Source organism: Euprymna scolopes, chromosome 38 (genome assembly GCF_053919585.1).
Source record: "Euprymna scolopes isolate OS-2025 chromosome 38, ASM5391958v1, whole genome shotgun sequence".
NCBI classification, from domain to species: domain Eukaryota; kingdom Metazoa; phylum Mollusca; class Cephalopoda; order Sepiida; family Sepiolidae; genus Euprymna; species Euprymna scolopes.
The window spans coordinates 28976363-28995607 of NC_136519.1; the positions used below are offsets into that span (position 1 = coordinate 28976363).

General features: G+C 30.9%; 1 protein-coding gene across 10 annotated transcripts in view; it reads left to right on the forward strand.

Moving 5' to 3' along the window:
• LOC145263108 (AT-rich interactive domain-containing protein 1B-like) overlaps positions 1-19245 on the forward strand; it is a 161563-nt gene that overhangs the window by 105716 nt on the left and 36602 nt on the right. For 6 of the 10 annotated variants that reach the window (XM_080120038.1, XM_080120040.1, XM_080120043.1 and 3 more), the window contains 3 exons: positions 5374-5499; positions 16444-16641; positions 18965-19184. In XM_080120038.1, coding sequence (XP_079976164.1) covers positions 5374-5499; positions 16444-16641; positions 18965-19184 — 544 coding nt within the window. The remainder of the gene's footprint in view (positions 1-5373; positions 5500-16443; positions 16642-18964; positions 19185-19245) is intronic. The other 4 variants (XM_080120042.1, XM_080120045.1, XM_080120048.1 and 1 more) reach the window with 1 other exon arrangement.

Sequence of the window (19245 nt, forward strand, 5' to 3'; positions counted from 1 at the left end):
TAGAATTGCACTTAATAAAAAACAAAATATAGAAAAATATTTCTGATGTACTTTTCATGGAACGAAGATGCCATATTCCAAAAATTATGTAAATTGATCAAGTAGGTTCTTTTATTAAAAAAAAAAAAAAAAAAAAAAAATCAAATTTTACAATTTTTAGTAATTTTTGGCAGCCATTGATGATCCGTAAATCTTGGTAATTGAATTGGGGTGTCCGTCCTTGAATTTTAATACAGTCTAAAAAAACATGGTGGCTCTTAGATCTATTTATGTGATTTTTGGAATGGTATTTTTGTTTTATGATGGGTATATTTATCAAAGATTTGTATGTATGTTTTTTTTTTTTATTAAATTGAATTCTAAATAAGAATAAAAAATTTCTTTATCTTAAAATTTTCCTCCAATTAAACTAATTTGTTCAGTTCTAAATATGTTAAACACTTCTATTATGTTTATATTATGATTTGATTCATTTGTGAAATTAAAAAAACAAAAACAATCCTCAATTATTTGTAAACATCACAAAAACAAAATTAGTTTTAAGGCATCCAAAACATTTTTCAATTCCTTTCACAACATTAACACTAAAACTGTCCAGCAAAATAACTGAGGCATCCTTATTCTGCTAAAACCAGCAAATAGCCTCTTCTGACTAGTTTGTTACAATTTTTTTTTTTTTTTTGTTAGATAATTTTATTATAAATTCGCAACTTTTCGATTAAGAACAACTTACTTGAATTACAAAATTGCTTTTCTCTATTATTAGAGCTTTATTTTTGTAGTTATAAGAAAAATTAAATATTTTAATGATTTGTAAGCAAGTTACATCTTTCTAAACAAGTGACCCCTGTCCTCCGCAAAAAAAAAAATTAAAAAATTAAAAAATTCTGCACTTGGATTTTTTTACTTTTTTTTTTTTTTTATGATTGCATTGAAATGAAAAAGTGTCTAAATTTTAAGAATCTTAGAATCATGATTATATTTATATAATAAAGTAAGTTTAATTTTAACATTTACTGCTTATATAACGTGGGGGGGGGGTCCACCAAATTTTTAAGATAAGGTTCACAAAACTTACAATAGTTGACATGATAAGGTTCAGTCTCGTAACATTATCAGATAAAATTTACAAAAATTACATATTTGATATTGAAAAGCATCAAGAGTGTTACTATTGTAGTATCAACAGCAAATTTGGACTATTTAAAAAAAAAAAAAAAAAAAACGTTTTTAAATGTTAAAAAAAAATTTTTTTGTGTGATTGTGAAGGCATTGGAGTGTGGTTGGTTGGTGGGGGTGTGTGTGCATGTGGCCAGTTCCATTCAAATCTCCAGCTCTTAGTAAACATCTTGTCTTGCTATGAATTCTTGCAAGAACTGGAGACTAGGTAAAGTCATGTTGGTAAATAATGCTTTAAAAATTTTTTTAATATATTTTAGTGATATTGTTGATACTTTGATAAATAATTTACTGGTCTCTTTAATTTTCTGAATTGTTTTAATTGCATTATTTAACTAAATAGGTTTTGCGAAAATATTTGATCCATTGAAACTTCTCCAATCAAATTAACTTAGATGGTTTAATTAAGCTTCTTTTTTTATACAAACTTTCAGTATAAAGATATATATATATATGAATTATGCAAACATTTTTAGCTGCATGTATGCGTATGTCTCTGCTCTGAATTTATTTAAGCAGTCTCATCGGGCCAAGTTGTCATGGCGAAAACAAACAGAAAACTGTTTCTGTTTTTCTTGTTGACGACTTGGCCTGAGAAAGCGTAGCTTAAATAAATCTAGAACGAAAATGTGTGCAAATATGTAGTCAAAAATACTATATTATAAAATTGTATAAATAAAAAATTTAGAAGACAAATCCCGGTTAAAGCCTTTTATTATTTCAGATGGCTCTTCCGCCTAGAGGAAACAAAAAAAAAAAAATTTATACCCTGAAAATGGCGATAATTTCATGGTGCTTGGAAAATTGATGGTATAACTTTGGTATTATATTCTATATCTGTAAATAATGAAAAGTTCTCATAAGACTCAGAAATGCTTAGTTTCAGAGTTATAGGCCATTGAAACAAACATTAATTTCTGAATTTTTCAGATGAGTATTGGTTATTCATATTATTTGGGTTCTTTAAACTACTGTTCTCATCTTGAGTGTCGTTTTCACGTTTCGGCCAATGTAACCTCCAACCTTCTTCAGCTGTATCTTGTTGAACTCTGGAATATTTCTGTCGAATAAGGGAATCTATATAGTCCCCAAAGTGGGACATAGAATATATGAATACTTTAAAGAAATGGCGTTAGGATCAACGCCGCTTAAGCCAACAATGTGGCTGCAATATGTTATTGCATTCATACTCTGATCCCATCAGGAAGATGTTCAAACATTACAAGACCATGTGAAATTTATATGCCCATCTATACAGTTCACAATGGAAAAAGAGCATAACAAATTATCGTTCCTAGATGTGCTGATAACCCACACTGATCAGGGTTTATGTAATGTGTATATACCAAAAGCCAACTTTTACTGGACAGTACAAAAACTTCAACTCTCAGCATCCATATATAGTAAAGAAAGGAATCAGCCATTGCCTACAACACTGAGCAAAAGCAATATGTAGTAACAGCAATGCATATCAAGAGGAGATGGACAGTTTAAGAAAAAAAACCCTTCATTGAAAAAATATCCAGAGAGCATGACATCAATTCCAAGAAATGTGGACCAGACACCAAAAGACACCACCCAAAAATTCATCAGTTTGTGCACCGTATATAAGGGCTTATTCGAAAAACTTCAAAGAATATGTAATCCGTATGACAGGACAGCATTCAGAAGAGATTTGACTCTCTGGAAACAGCTTGTGCGTGTCAAGCCCTCTGATTAAGAACTGTATGAGATCCCATATAAATGTGGAAAAGTATACAAGGGTGAGACATGTCGTCCACTAAAAGTAACGTTAGAAGAACATTGAAAAGCAGTAATGTGGAGAGAGATTGATAAGTCGGATATGGTTGACCATATATGGAGAGAAAAGAAAACCATTTATCCTTATGGGACAAAGTAAAAATTATAGACAGAAGAACAGTGGAAAGAAAGACAATTCAAAGAAACAGTGCATGTGATGCGTGACGATCAATTAAGTAGACTTAGTATAAAATTTAACATGATATGGGAATCATTAATTAGAAACAATAGATGATATATACTGTAATAAATAAAATAGTAATAAGACACACACACCATAATATATAGTATATAGTAATAATATGTATTAGTAAATAGTAATATGTTTGCAAATAAAGGACGTTCAATGCTCCTAAAATTCATACTAGAATTGTCCGCAAGGATCTATGGTGCACTGGTTAGAGTACCTGGAAAAATTCAGTTATAAAGTGATCAGAAGAATCCAAATCCTACAAAATACATTCGTTGTTGCAAAGATCTAACATCTTCTACATATGGATCCCATATGTAGAGCACAAATCATTTGACTGGATGACAGATAAAATAAGACTGAACCTGGTGTTGTCACATACACAAAGATCTGAACGTGATGATTGACAGAGTTCTTTTGATAACTGACATGGAGCCTGGTTAGTATTTTGCTAGATATTGGCTCTTATTTCATGTAACGGTATACAATGGACCAAATTCAGTTAAATCTGATCAATACAGAAAGAACTGAACCACAAAGAAAATTAGACAAGTTATAAAAGCAACCCATACATTCATTGGCATGTCATATAGAACATAATTCTAAAGTTACGCCATCAATTTTTCAAACATCCTAAATATTATATAGTACTTTTTTTTTCTTTAAGGATATTTGATTTGCAATAGACATTCTGTGTCTATTTGTTATTATTCTTTCCAAAATTCTAACAAATTCTCATAAACTCTTGAAATAACTAATAGTTGCCAAATCCGCAAAAAAAAAGAAAAAAAAAAAAAAAAAAAGATTGCCACCCCTGGAAAAAAAACCAATAGATATGAGAATAATGGAAATAGTATTCCAACAAAATAGAGAAAAAAAAGAACAAACAGTTATGTGTTCAGCAACATTTTTTCTTTATTTCGAGACTTCATCCAGAGGAAGTCTTGCAATAAAGGCGAAACGTTGAACGCATAACTCTATTTGTTCCTCTCTCTCTCTCTCTCTCTCTATATATATATATATATATATATATATATATATATATATATATATAATCCTATGAAAAACATTAATTTTCATTCAGCATTTAATCTAAACTTTTCATTTTTGGTCGTACTGTGTTTTACCTCCCATCTAAAAAATGACTAAAAACGCAGAATATCTATTTCATTGAATATACCTCCAGCAAATGTATTCATCTGTTTTCACAGCGTAGATTCTCATTTAATGTAGACTATTATTTCAACTATATTCCAAATGTATATTAAGATATAAAGTAATTTTTTAGATTTACAAAAATTACGTAAATCAGCAGACAATGGAAACTGCTCAAAATTTCTACTGAATTTTATAAATTTAACTTAAGTTTGCTTTAATCACTTGATTGTAAGTTTCTCAAAAATCTCTCCAAATTAACTAATGGTTATCGAACTTTTGTATGCTATAATTTAACTGATGAATGACTTTTTTTTTTCTTAAGTAATTCAGAAATTGGATATTATTTTTTCCCGGATGTTTATTTTACCCATATGGTCACCTTTTCTCCAGTTTTTCTGGCCGTGTTTCTCTTTAGTCCTAGGATAGCATGTCCTCACAAAACCTTTATTATTTTTATTTTTTATTATTTCTTTTCTTTTTTTTTTTTTTTTTTTTTTCCCCCCGCCCCTTCCCCGCCCCCCTTTCTTTGTATATCCCAAACCCATTCCAAAACTTTATTCCTTAACGAAACAATTTTTTGATATTTTGCAATTATGGGGGGAATTTTAATTGAAACTTAAAATGAATATTGTTTTCCCAATCCCAGAATGTCATTATTCCCATGTTTTTATTAAATCAATGAATTGTACATTCTTTAACGCATAATCTATAAAAGTATTTTGTGTCATTTTAATGAATGAACGTGTATTATTCCCTTTTCATTTTCTACCCCCGTTCTTATTGTAAAGGTGTTTCCTCTTGAAATGGAAATTACTACAACTTAAAACACTGGCTGGGATAGGGGTAATACCTCTTACTCTCAGACTTTTTTATTTATTTAATCATTTTTTCCTTTTACTAAAAAGCCAAATTTTGGTATTTTTCTTTTTTATTAATTTTTTTTTTTTTTCAACCAAGAATTTTAAAAAAATTAAAAAAAAAAAAAAAAAAAAAAAAACTGATCTGTTGTGTACAAAAGGTTCAGTGCCAGTCTATGTTCATTCTAGGATTGTGTTTCACACCCCCCAACACCGACCAATCTGTCCCAATCTCCGAGTGGAACAAGTGTGTCCTCCTATCCAGAGGAGATAGAGAACCTTAACAGTCCGACAAGCTGGTCGGTGGGCACTCCAGTAAGTGGGTTTGGGTTGTCGTCAGTTGTTCTCAGGGGTTAATGCTTTGGTTCTTTTCTTTCTTTTTTTTTTTTCCTTTCTTTTTATCCCCTCTTTTTTTTTTTTTTTTTTTTTTTTTTACTCACTATATTGGTCCCTACTACATTTTTTAATTTTTATTCATTTTTTTGATTTCCTCACATTCTTTCATTCTATTTCCACCCCTATTTTTTAATTTTTTTTTTTTTACTTTGCTTTATTATTGGACCTTTCTCTGGAGCTTGGTGCACGCCACAACCCTTAACTCCCTCCCACTTCCTGCTTCTATTGGCATTTTGTCTCTGTAATTCACAATATTTATAACCCACTCTGTGCCAGTTATATAAAAATAATCATTGGTTTTAGGTGGTTTCTTTAATATATATATATATACACACACACTTTGCACAAACACTTATCTCTATATTTATATACAAGCTAGTTGTGCTGTAAATTGATTTTATTCTATAAAACCTATGTTGATTTATATTGATATCTTTGCTATTATCACCACTGGCCTTATTTAGAATACAAAAATGTTTGCTTTTCTTTTTCCTCTAAAATAAGCAATCATTGCGATTCTGCTGAAAGCTATGAGTAAAGCTTTTTTTTTTTTTTTTTTTTTTTTTGAGATTCTGCAAAGCCATGATTATAGTTGAACTGTTTTAAATTCCACATAGGCTTATGATTAGCCAGGCCTGCTTGCTTCCTTTTCTTTGTTATAATTTACTAGCAGGGAGACCTGATGTTGTCCGGGATTGAATGAGGATCAATGAATGTTCTACACTTTTAATACTTTTATTGCCATCAAAATCGGTGAAATCAACCCTTTTTTTCAAATTGATCGATTGCCAACTCTAGTTTGGAGGAAGCTTCACATGCCTCTCGCAGTGAATTAGTCAACAATACATAGTAGTTCACATTGCACTGTAGAGAAATGATTTTATATAATGGCTTAAATTAAAAGTTTAAAATGCAAAAAATCAAGCATCATGGTTCACTTGTTCTCTAAACAGAAAAATTTATTTCGAACGCACCCCTATATTATCAAAGAATCTAATGTTGATATGGCAAGCCGTTTCGTAATCTACAGGAAATTCTTTCTCTCTTACACACACACACACACACACACACACACACACACACACACACACACACACACACACGTTTTTATGTGTAAGTAGATATTAATGACAGTATCAAATGTCCGTCCTATTTAATGACATCGGATATCTTATCGTAATATTAGAAGACAACATTGTCAGAATGTGTTTCGATTTTATTGAGTATAATTTTTCTTTTATTTATTTTTTCCCCTTAATTTTATTTGTTGCTGATGGAACTCTGCATTGAAGTATGTGTCTGCCGATACATGCACCATCAAAAATATTTAAAAATAAGCGTTCAAAACTGAATGCATTGATATGCTATGTCATAGTAGTTTCAGATGAAATACGTTTTTAAACAATATACATTAAAAATCTTTTTTTATATATTAAATAATATTTAATAATATAGAATTTCGATAAACGACAAAAGCTTTATATGTTTTAATTTTGTGTTAGGTAGTGATCCAATTTCCTGTAGGAACTAGGAAAATGGTACAGATTTTTTTTTTTCCCCTTAGTTGCTATATATACATCTGGAATAATATTTAAAAAAAAAAAAAAAAAAAAAGGCCTAATCTCCAGAATGTTTCGTTCTTGTTTTTAAGGGAGGTGGTGTTTAACACTGCTGGGGTGTAATGATATAAAATATTGTTTTGTTTTTAAAACCCTTTGAAATAGTTTTACATAGGAAACAACTAAAGATCCCTATGATGATGATGATAGAACTGAGTGAATTCTTGGAAACAAAGTAATGCCGTTATTGAATATGATTGACTTACAAGCAAAGGAAATTGGGATTAAGAGTAGTTTTTTGTTTGTTTTCAGAAACATGCTTCGGTTATTTTCAATTCATCCCAAGTTCCGTTGCAATATTAATGTTATTTGAAATATGAATTTTAACTAGTATTGGTTATGAGTATCGACAAATATTTATCAGATAGTTTTCATGAAAATATTTTGGTTACAAGATGGAGCATCATACAAGAAATATTTTTTTAAAAATTGAATTAGAAAAACAATTATCTAGAAAAAAAATACAAAAATGACTAATATTGTTAAAAACTAATATCTGATAAATGTCGACAGTGGTGTTGGGTATTGATGTAAGCGTTTTCAGAGATTTTAAGATTTTTGTGTCTCAGAAGAATTTACTTTGATTTTCTCTCATGCTTTCCTTCAAGAGTTAAAATATTGGAAGTCTTTTATCCTTTGAAGATGTGCAATGGAAATAAGTCACACAATCGTCATGAGGTCAATGGTTCAACATTTCTCTTAATAATAGTTCATGAAAACGAAATCAAAGAAAAAGAGGTGGCGAGACAAGCTAGGGATTAAAATCTGTACGACAGTCTGCACAATATCCATTTTGAATGCGGATCCCTCAAAAAAAGAAAAAAAAAAAAAAAAAAAAAGCACTTCTATTTAGTACTAGCCTGGGTGGCCGGTGTTGCCCGGGTGTTTGGAGGTGTGTGTTGAGCAACAAAAAAAAAAAGTGGTAGTAGGCAGGCAGGCTCGAACTTGTACCACGAAGGGGGCAAAGAACATGAAAAACAAAAACAAAAAAAACTGACATCCTTGTTGCACCCATCGCTAAACTGGAAATGACGTAGGTTTAAGTCTAGACAATGGAAAAGAGGGGAACCCCTCCCTGTAGAAAAAGTGCCCAGTTGAAGGTAAAGGAATTAATTTTTTTGCCTAATTTTCCGATATTTGTCATCTGAAGGGTCGAGCCTCAAAATGATACTGATCTCGTAAAAATCTGTCGCCTCTGTCGAAAGTTTTAGGCAGACATACATACATACATATATACATACATTTAAACAGACAGGTGAGATATATATTATAGATTATAAAATTTCAAACTACACAAAAATGCATACATATAATAAAATCTTTCTGAAATATTCTTTCAAATGAAATCTGCTAACTTATTACTTTTATCAAACTGCTCTCATTAAACAAATATAATGCTTAAAACATTTACTAATAATCTGTATAACACATTTAATCTATTAATTAACCAAAAAAAAAAAAATTACTCATTTGATAGTTGAAAGAAATAACTTATGTATGCACGTGTGTGTGTGTGTGTGTGGGGGGGTTACACTGCAACAAAAGACAAACAGCTGCAATGTCTTCTTGATGATGATTTATGCCCGCTCTTATCTTCAATACATCTTTATATAACGTGTTATGGTATATATGGACAACACTCTTTTAAAGCATATTTAACATCAAAGTTTTAAAAACATGCTCCACATGATTTCTCATATTTCGGGATTTTTTATTTAAAAATTTTTTTTAAGAGGTCGCCACCTATCAAAGCCCGATTGGAGGTCACTTTAGGCTAATGGTTAATGAGTGCTAGGTAGATGGTGAAACAGTACAGTAATAATGGAACTGGGGTAGGGTTTACAAGAGCTTATTTACATAAGACTTAGAAACGACTGTTATAGTCAGCTGAGGGGCAGCCCCACAGTTATCGTGTTCCAAATTTGAAAATTAACACTAAATAACCTGCCCTCATTCCATTTAATTATAAAGGTATCAGAAGAATGTGGGGGACGGTAATTAGTAATTTGTTGGCCAAATGTAATTTGTCCTTGGAAAAGAGCTACGTTTGTGAAAATATAGTAAAGAAACCCATTCTCAATTCTTGTATCTTGTTTTCAAAAATATAAAGCAATCAGTGTAGAGATCCTTATCCATCATTTTCTGCTTGTGTGCGCATGCAAGATACTGGGTGGGCGTGGGGTCAGTTAAATATGACTAACCACTGACATGATGTTGTGTTCAAAATAGCACAGTACCAGTGTGATGAAAAAATAATAATTTAGAAACCAAAATACATATTAGATACTTGGACAACATTCATTCAGGATGGGTTGAGCCGACTCTTCCTTTAGAACACAACAGCATCTCTGATAAGTGCAGCTCCTGCACGATGGTCCATAGAAGCCAATATAGCGATGGGTAGTCAGTCCTGGAACATCATAGACATACGGATCAAAGCTAGGTTCAATGTCTGCTTTGATAGTGTTCGACCACATTTTTAGTTGACCTCCCAGTCGTTTGTGCCAATCTTAGTGTTTTGGAACTGTTGTTTCATGGCTGAACTCTTGGATTGCAGTACACAGCAAAATCGAACCAGCAGAATCTCATCTTTAAGAGATTAGTTGAAGGGGGATGATCCTGCATCCCGACCTGGGTATTGAAAACAAAATGGTACCAACGGACCTGCAGAATTCAACGGGGACAGTATTGGCCAAACACTTCTCGCCTTTTGAGACTCACAGCTTTCTTTGGCTAGGTTTCCCAGCCATAGAGAAAGATCATAAACCATATGGAAATGAATGTGCAGAACAGATGAGAGAGTGAGATCTATGTATGCATGCTCTTTGCATCTTCGTGTACACCGTGCTGACGATGTAAGGCATCACTTAATGATGTAACATTTTTTATAAATAATTTCGTTTAGTTTTGTCTTAATGATTTTCTCCTCCTTTGGTTGTGTTTTCTAATCAACTCTCTTAAATTCCTTTCTTGGCTGAGTTGGCTAATAATGTCACACCAACCTAGAGTATGAGCAAATGCCTTCACGTGTCCTCTTTTCCATTGTGGCTCGCGATCAGTTGTTGTTTCATTTCGAATGATTGCAGTAGTGCCATGAGTTAAAATAAATATCCAGATCGTCAGTCTATCAGATTCAACATACATTAGAAATATCGGCGTACACAAGGTTAAAAAATAAAAACCGGGAGAAGTGCAAAGGTTATATCAGTTTTTCTACTTATGTTTGTGATTCAAGAAGTCATTTTAGAAAAAAGTTGCCAACTTTTAGTTTAACTTTTAATTTCCAAAAACATTGGTTATTTTATAAACTTATGATGAAATAAGAAAGTTGTAAAATTTTAAGAATAAAAAAAAAAAAAAAAAAAAAAAAGAGAAATTTGGAAAAAATGATAATGAAAAATTAATTTTACAGGGATGCTTTCTTTTTTGTTTTTTAATGAAATATATAATTTCTGTGGAATTTGACTATGTACATGTATATATATCAAATGAATTAGACACTTCAAGAATAACCTTGTATAAATGGAAAAAAAAAAAAAAAAAATTTAACATGCTTTTTTTATTCAACAAATAACTTCCGAAATTTAAAAATAATAAAAGATCCACGAGTGTAGTTCCAAAAGTAATACCCCCCTCCCTTTTACTCAAAAAGTTGAAGAGCTACAAAGACAGGAGTGGTACCATTAAAACGAGTGACCTATTTGTGCTCCAGGATTTATTTTTCTACATAATCACCATCATTCTCAATGGAATTCAATGACATATCTCTGCTTTTAGGCACATGTCCACGACAGGGGTTGCTTTCTTAGTCTCACACTATCAATATCTGAAACGGATGAAACATGAAAGTCATGAATATATAAGTTCAGTCAGCATAATGCAAATTACAATCCTCCTCTGATCCATTTGGGTGGAATAAAAAAAAAATAGGAAGTATTATTTTTCGAACACTCATTTGCTATGTCTAACCACACTAAGGGAGCCATGATACTGTTCAACAGCTACCCATGGATGACACACACATACAATATTTTTTATTCATACAAACATTGGTTACAAATGTGCATATGTTTCAGCTGTATTTTTTTTTTTTTTTCATAGTCCGACTTCATCTGACCTGATGCAGTTGAATTTCAAAAGAAATATGTAATATACGTGCATATAACCCAACCCATTAATATTATTGGTCCACAAACAGTCGGATTTGGGCCTTAGAATTCACCCTTATTACATATGGAATACATATGTAGCCATTAATGTTTGTATAAATAAAGAAAATTATACAATACAACTCTACTTATTATTGAGCACTATTTTATAAACACTGGAGTTTCATTGGATTAACATCTAGAAAACAACAGCAATACAATCATATTAATTATGATTATATATTATTGACATCCACCCTCACTAAAAATGTATTTTCTTCAAAAGGAACATTTAAGTTGATTCACCTATATGATTTGCTGGTGGATTCGTTTTGAACTCCACTTTTCAATTTGCTTTCAATTTTCATGAGTCGCTGATGATCTGATGGATTTTTAACTGTCTTTTTAAATGGTAAAAGTTTGATCCACCTCAGTGAAATCTGTAACATAGTTTTAAAATAATTTACACGTGTGTGTGTGTGTGTGTAAACTTTACCATCTTACAAGTAAAAGCAAAGTTATTAGCTTTTAATGATTGTTATTGATGGAACCAAGCTGTGAAAACCACAGCAGTGATCTCTAGAAAATTTTAGAAGAAACATTCTATGTCTGCCATAAAATGATAATTGTGTGTGTGTGCACACACACACTTTTGACAATTAATTTTTCATAAGAAGCCATATTCAAAATCACGATAGTTGTTGAGAACCAGATGTAACTTTATTTGATTCAATTTTTTTTTTTTTTTAAACAATAAATTCAATATTAAAATGATACGTTACAAACACAGAAACATTTAATAAATGTTAACAATTTTTTTTTCATGACTGTAAAGTTTTTACATAGAATTAGATTAAATTCTGTAGAAACGGTGCCATTTTTATTTTTTATTTGTATCAGTTGGTAGATAGATGACAGGCAAGATATCTAGATTGGCTCTTAAAATATTGGGCATTTATCTGCATTGTCCAAATTTTGATCACTTATATTCTATTGTTGGCATTGACTTGAGTTATTTTTGGAAGTACTTACGGGAGGAACCATGTGAAAGTTGTCAACATTGATATTGAATATGTTACTATGGAACAGAAGTTAAACTTTGCGTACCCGTGTCCTTAGTCCATGTTCGTTGTGCACCTCCCTAAAATTATTGGGTACTCTAAAAATATAAACACTGCTTGTGTTCTCTGTGTGTGTATATCTGAGGTTGTTGTTTTCCAGAGGTTAAGTAATCAATGAAGTTTTATGAGGTTCATACAAAAGTGCTCAATACCGAAGTAGAGCAGGATATAATCTTTATTTGTTTTTAAATAAGCAGTAATATGTTGCTACACAGTCATGAGCCTGTTTCAGTCAGCTAAGTACCAGTAATTAGAGACCTCTTCAGGCAATTCAGTTCATGTGAAAGCAAAGTTTGCAATCGGCGCAAACTTTGCTTTGGTGTAAGCTGCATTTTAGCTGAAATCAAATTCTAGATCCAAATAATCGGTGTCCATGGAGGTATTAAATGACCGTAGTTTCACATGCCATAAAGCAAACAAATAATCCAAATAGAAGTTTTGTACTTTGTCTTTATTCTGCAAATGTTTTCTTCGGGATTGAGTAGCAGGCGTAGAGATCAAGATTGCCAGGTGTATTAGGATTTTTAATCATAAAATGTTAAAAATCAACGTCTTTCAAATAATAATCTGTACGTTCCAAGAATGGTGCACCCTCGTTTATTTTTCCCAACCCCCCCAGTCCTGCCTGCACAATAACACCTTTTTGTTTTTTTTTTGTTTTGTCTCTTCTCCCTTGATGTATTGATACATTTATTCTGCATGTCTGTCTCTTGTACTTTTGTTGTTTGTTTTTATCATTTTTTTATTTTATTTTATTTATTTTTCTGAAAAAAAAAAAAAAATGTTATTAAGGGTTTTGGAATTAGTAAATCACCATTTTTTACTGAAATCTCTTCCAGCAATTGGCACAAGTTCCCATTTCCGTAGACGTGTTCATCTTGTGCTTTCATCATTCTGTTAATGTTCGATTGTTTGTTCTTCATATTATCTCTTGCTGCTGCTGGTTTATTAATTTTCATATATAAAATTTCTTGGTGTATGTTGGTTGAAAGGGTACTCTTCTTCACGTATTTTGATGGTGTCTTTTTTTTTTCTACATGTGCTGAGATTTTTATTTAAACAAACAAAAAAATTGATTTTTCCTTTTGTAACCTATTTGTTTTGTCTTAATTTTTAAATTTACTTTTAAAGTATAAGTTAAAGATATTTTTTCTCCCCTCAGCAAAGCCTAATTAAAAAAAAGTATAATTAAAAATTTTAAAAATGCCTTTTATATGCAGATGCACCATTATAGTTAAATATTAAGATAAATTGAAAATTATCACAAGGTATACACACATACAATTCAATAATACTAATAAACTAAAATTATTAGTTTATATTTGTTTTGTTTTTTGTTGTTTTTTTTTTTGTTTTTTTTGTTTTTGACATTGACAGTATGTCAAATAATGTTAAGAAATACAATAATTTGAAACGTTAGCACTGTTTAAAAAAAAAAAAACTTTGCTGACTCATACTGTACAACTGAGAATGTGTATAGGTTTTTTGACTACGATTTAAAAAAAAAAAAAATTGCTGAGGCACTTTTTTTTTATACTTCAGTTTTTGGAAACTTTTTTTATAAAAAAAAATTTTTGCAAAGAATTTTTGTGTTATAGTTTTACAATTTTATAACTAATAAAGAAAAACCAAACATTTCCTCAAAATTGTCTGAAAAAAAAAAAAATTACCCAGGGTTAGTTTATTTATTTATTTATTTATTTATTTATTTACATATTCTTTAGTTGTTATGATGTATTTACTTATAAAAGCAGCTCTAATAATTCTTAAAAATTACAAATTTATATTTTAAACTTAAATTTACTGACAACATAGCTTCCATTTTTATCTTTTTAGTTATTTAACATATAATAATAAAAAAAAAAAAAGCTGATTCCATGCCAAATACACTTTGCAAGATGAGATAAAATAAACATTTTAGATATGAAAATAAGTGTTTACTGTGTCGAAGATAATAAAACTTGGGAAAGTTATGAATCTTTTCATTCTGCTCGTTTATGGGTGGTCATCCAATAACCCATTTACAAAAGTATAACATTTTAGGAAAGAGTTTCCAGCATTAAATGACAGTAAAAGTTAATATATGATTATAAAAGTTACTAAATAACCCAACCCATTATTCTTTGTACTCGCTAGGAGTTCTCACATATATCGGTATCAGAGATTACTCACTGACAACAGCCGGTGGTGTTCATTGTTGTCTGGGTGACAACAAGTCTCTCCATATTTTTGCAAATAGTTTTTCATTGTCGCAACATTCGCTTGCTATCAATTTCTCGCTGACAACGACCATTGCCCTTTGCTGGAATTTGGGTGATAACAAGCTTCCCCAAAGTTTCAGTCCTCTTCACACTCGTCCAGTAGAGGTCTTGATAGTGCTTTCTCTTCTCGGTCTTTCCATCCATCTTGGCCCATCACAACTATTTGGTGAGGCACCAGTCGATACTGACGCTATAATTTTTTTATTATTATTAAATACATAAGTAAAATCTTTTAATGATTTAAAGCAAGACTGATTGCCGATTTCACACAAGTCAGCGATTTTTGTTAGATCAATCGTTGAAAGCAGATGCCAAGAGCCACATTTCTATATATTTTAGAGATTGTTTAAAAAGAATTCTTTTTGGTAGATTGTGTATGATGTAAAAATCATACAGGCTTAATACGCATTTAGAAATATTGAATTTTTTTTTTTAACATTAAATGATTTAATAAATCTGAATGAGTGGCTTGTTAACTTAAACGCATCTATTATTGTTGGTGGTTATTTCTGTCTTTTTTGTTAGTTGCCTTATTTCTTGTGAAATATATACTAATGTATTGATAATTAATTACAGTCATATGTCTATGTGCAAACTATTTGTATATTTTACAAGAGCATTCACGTTTTAATTTGAAAAAGTTTGACTATTAAGTTATCAATATTAAACTAAGTAAGACAATTCTTTGTGTATTTTATTGTAGTCAGTTATCTTCATCTTCATAGTTGTTTCATCATGTTTTGGGCAAGGATGAAGATAAAGATAAGTCCACAATAAAATAAATACACAAATTATGAAACCCCCTGTCAAAGGATTCTAAAAAATAAATATATAATTCTTTATTTGTGTTATTTTTCACATCTTGGACGTTATTTTCACATTTCAGTCGATATAACCACAAACAATCTTCAGTAAGGGTGATGTTGAAGAATTACAAATTACTTGAAATTTCTATCAAGTTGTGGCTGACAAAATGTGGGTAATAAACCCTTATGGTTTTAAGCGCACAATCAAAATTCCATACAGATATCCGAGATGCACCTGAAGAACGTCAGCAGTTAGCTCGTTCGAAACATTGTGAGAATAACATCCAAAATGAGAACAGCAATGCAAATAATATAAATTCCAATCCTCACGTAAAACATCCCGAAACAAAACAATTCTTTTAGAAAGAAAAGTTTCATAACTGTTTCCTATCTCTTGCATTCTGCATGGCTAAACACCTTTTTAAATCTGCATTCGAACTAACAATAATTAAAAATCACTTTTTAATGCAGTTTAACTGGATGAAATTTCTAATCATATGATTATGACATAATATTTAATATGGATTCAAATTTAAATAATTGAATTATTTTTCCATGAATGAGTCTCAATTTATTTTTATAAATAAATATGATACTTAATGTTTGATGGTCATTCGTTTTCGCATAAAATATTAAAAATCATTCTGTAAATATAATTAAATATTTGATCACTCTGTTGTTTCATGTCTTTAAACTATTAAAGTAAATATTTTGACTGTGTTATTTTTTTATTTTGTTGCTTTGTAGTAACTAAAATAACGATTTTAATGATTTGTATTTTCTGCATGAAATATTTTTTACTAAAAAGAACATTAATGTTTATTCTTTTTTTTTTTCCTTTTTTTTTCTTTCTCTTTCCCTTTTCTTTTCCATTTCCTATTTTTGTCTTTCTCTCTCTCTCTCTCTAGAAACCTGGTCAATCTACAGATTTACACAAACTCTACACAATGGGCGATGAAGTTGACAGAAAAGTCTTTCTTGATAGGCTCTTTTATTTCTTGGATGAAAAGGGATCCCCAATTACATCGATGCCTCAAATTAGCAAACAACCTCTCGATCTTTATAAACTTTATCACAGTGTCAAAGAAAAAGGAGGAATGGTTGAGGTAAGTGACGCATTTTATATTGGGAGCAAAAAAAAAATTTAACATATGGGAACCATTTTATATATAAATATAGTCATCCACATACAGTACTGTTTCACTGTTTTAGTGCGGCTAGACAAGCAACTACCTCAAGCCAGGATTGAAACCCGATCACTCGAACGACAGTCGGAGCTTCTAACCGTTGCGCTATATGGCTGCTGCTATGTGGGTAGTGAATTAACAATTTTTTGACATTGCCCAACTACCTAAGCTCAATTTGTTTACACAAAGAGCATCGCTTCATATGCTAATGGTAATTTGTATATGACTTCCCAATATGCTCAACCTAAGATAGGGAGCATTGTGTATGTATGTCGTAATAATATGTAATAATAAATAATGATGTATAGTAATAAGTTGTAAGAATTTACATGTAAAAACAATGTTTAAGACTCCTAAACTTCATATTAAAATTGTCCGCAGTAGATAAAGTACTTAGTAAAATTCAATTGTAAATTACTCTTTTGGAGGTTGAACGTTCAATTGTCAGTGCAGGTGACACACAAAATACAGTTGTGAATTACTTAGGACTTCTACCCAGTCATGGCTGACTGAACAAGAGCATGCTACCCTGTGTGGATTAAATAAAGCGTTCTGTTAGAAATTCTATGAGGATTCCCAAGTTTGACAAATGGATTTGACAAGCTACGTCTGAGGAAGGTCAGAGGTTACATTGACCGAAATGTTCTGTAAATAACACAAATTCTGAAGAATCCAAATAAAATGTATAAAAACAAAACAAAAACAATTTATTTCCCACAAATTTAAGATTATAACTTTTTGTAATAGATTTAACAGTTGATTGAGCGTGTAAAGTTTATATATACATTGTGTATTTAACTCGTTAGTAACAGGTGCGTGTCATTAGTGTCTCATTGCTAACATCATCTTTCAGGTTCAGAATCTCAACTATGACTAACTTTATTGTACGGACTTGTCTACTATGACTCTTCGTCTTTAGTTTTTTTAACTTGCTACACTCCCCGAGTCGATCTGCTCAATCTGATCTACATGTCCACTCCAATCTAAAATGTTTTGATCTGCTCATCTTGTAAATATATTTACTTTTGATCGGAATTCCTAAATGTCTGATCTTTTTTTCAGTTACTCTGATCACCAGAAATGCTACATTCACATTTTTCTTAATTTGTCGTTATTCGATCAATCAGAAGCTAACAATTATCATGGTGCCATTCTGTCTGGAGTTCAATGGATTTACCCACTTGTACATTGTTGCTCATTTTTACTTATTTTCTATTTATTTCTTAGCTTAACATTTTCTTGGAGGCGAGTATAGTATCACACTAGCATTGTGATAAATTTGTGTTAATAGTATTTATAGATCTATTTCCATAAGTTTAGATATTCAAGGATTGCTTTTATTTCTACAACACAAGCACAAAAATAATGTTTCTTTGACATGAAATCCAGCATAATTAAAATGCAGCCAAGTTGAATTAATTTAAATTGGATAACAATGTATGAAATATTTCAGTTATTAAATGTGTACATAGCTTACAAGTTCTATCTTTTTTGATACTTTTGCAATGCATATATGATCATGGTGATATTCAAGTTTCTTTTCTTCTTTTTTTTTTTTTTTTTTTTTTTCTTAAAACTAACTAGTCTAATATTAATATAAAATTTTTGCCCTTACTGTATTTTCTTGTGTATAATGAGACTTTTTAATGAGATCAAACAAACAAATCGTATTCATACCAAATCACTCATTTTTAGAAATTTTTAAGTGGCTTGAACCGGCAAGATTATACAATCAGCACAATTGTTTACAAAAAAAGTATTTGATATCTTCATTATGATCAGTTTAATGTCCATTAACTAAATTAATCTCTGGCCAGGTCATTATATGAGCTACATAATCTGAAATGCAACAGATTTTCTTTTGGAAGCCATTTTCTGAGATTTTTATGGACAGATACCCTACCTGACACCAATCTAGTGTAGTTATAGGAATCAGTGTTTTTATAGAGGCACTTTGGATTGGAACAAAAATAAAAATTGTATCAGTGTAGAAGATTTCTTCACCATCTGAGATCCCAAAAAAAAAAAATGAAGTGCCACATTAGAACAGATACTATACTTTGCTCATTCAAATAAAATCTGGTAGTTTATAATTGGTTGAAAAAGATCTTTTCATGGTCTTTTTTGTGTTAAACCCTAAATGTTTGAATTTCAATTGAAATTAGATTTGTCGTCTGTAGTTGCCAATTGATTTGAGCGCTTTTTTCTAAATGTTGTATTTTTTCCCCCCCACCCATTTCAGGTGAATAAAGCGAAGAAATGGAAAGAGATCTGCGCTGTTGTAAACATTGGTTCCTCAGCAAGTGCTGCGTTCACTCTGAAGAAGAATTATGTGAAATATCTGTTTGCACTTGAATGCAAATACGATAAAGGAGGCATTGATCCAGCTCCCATCTTAGCCCAGATGGAAGCTGCAATGCAACAGAAGCGGGAAAGCAAGCAAAGGAGAGCTCCTTCACCTGGTATGTAAACTTTTAACAAATTTTCTTTATCATGTTCGCTTCAATGTTTCTTACATGCTCG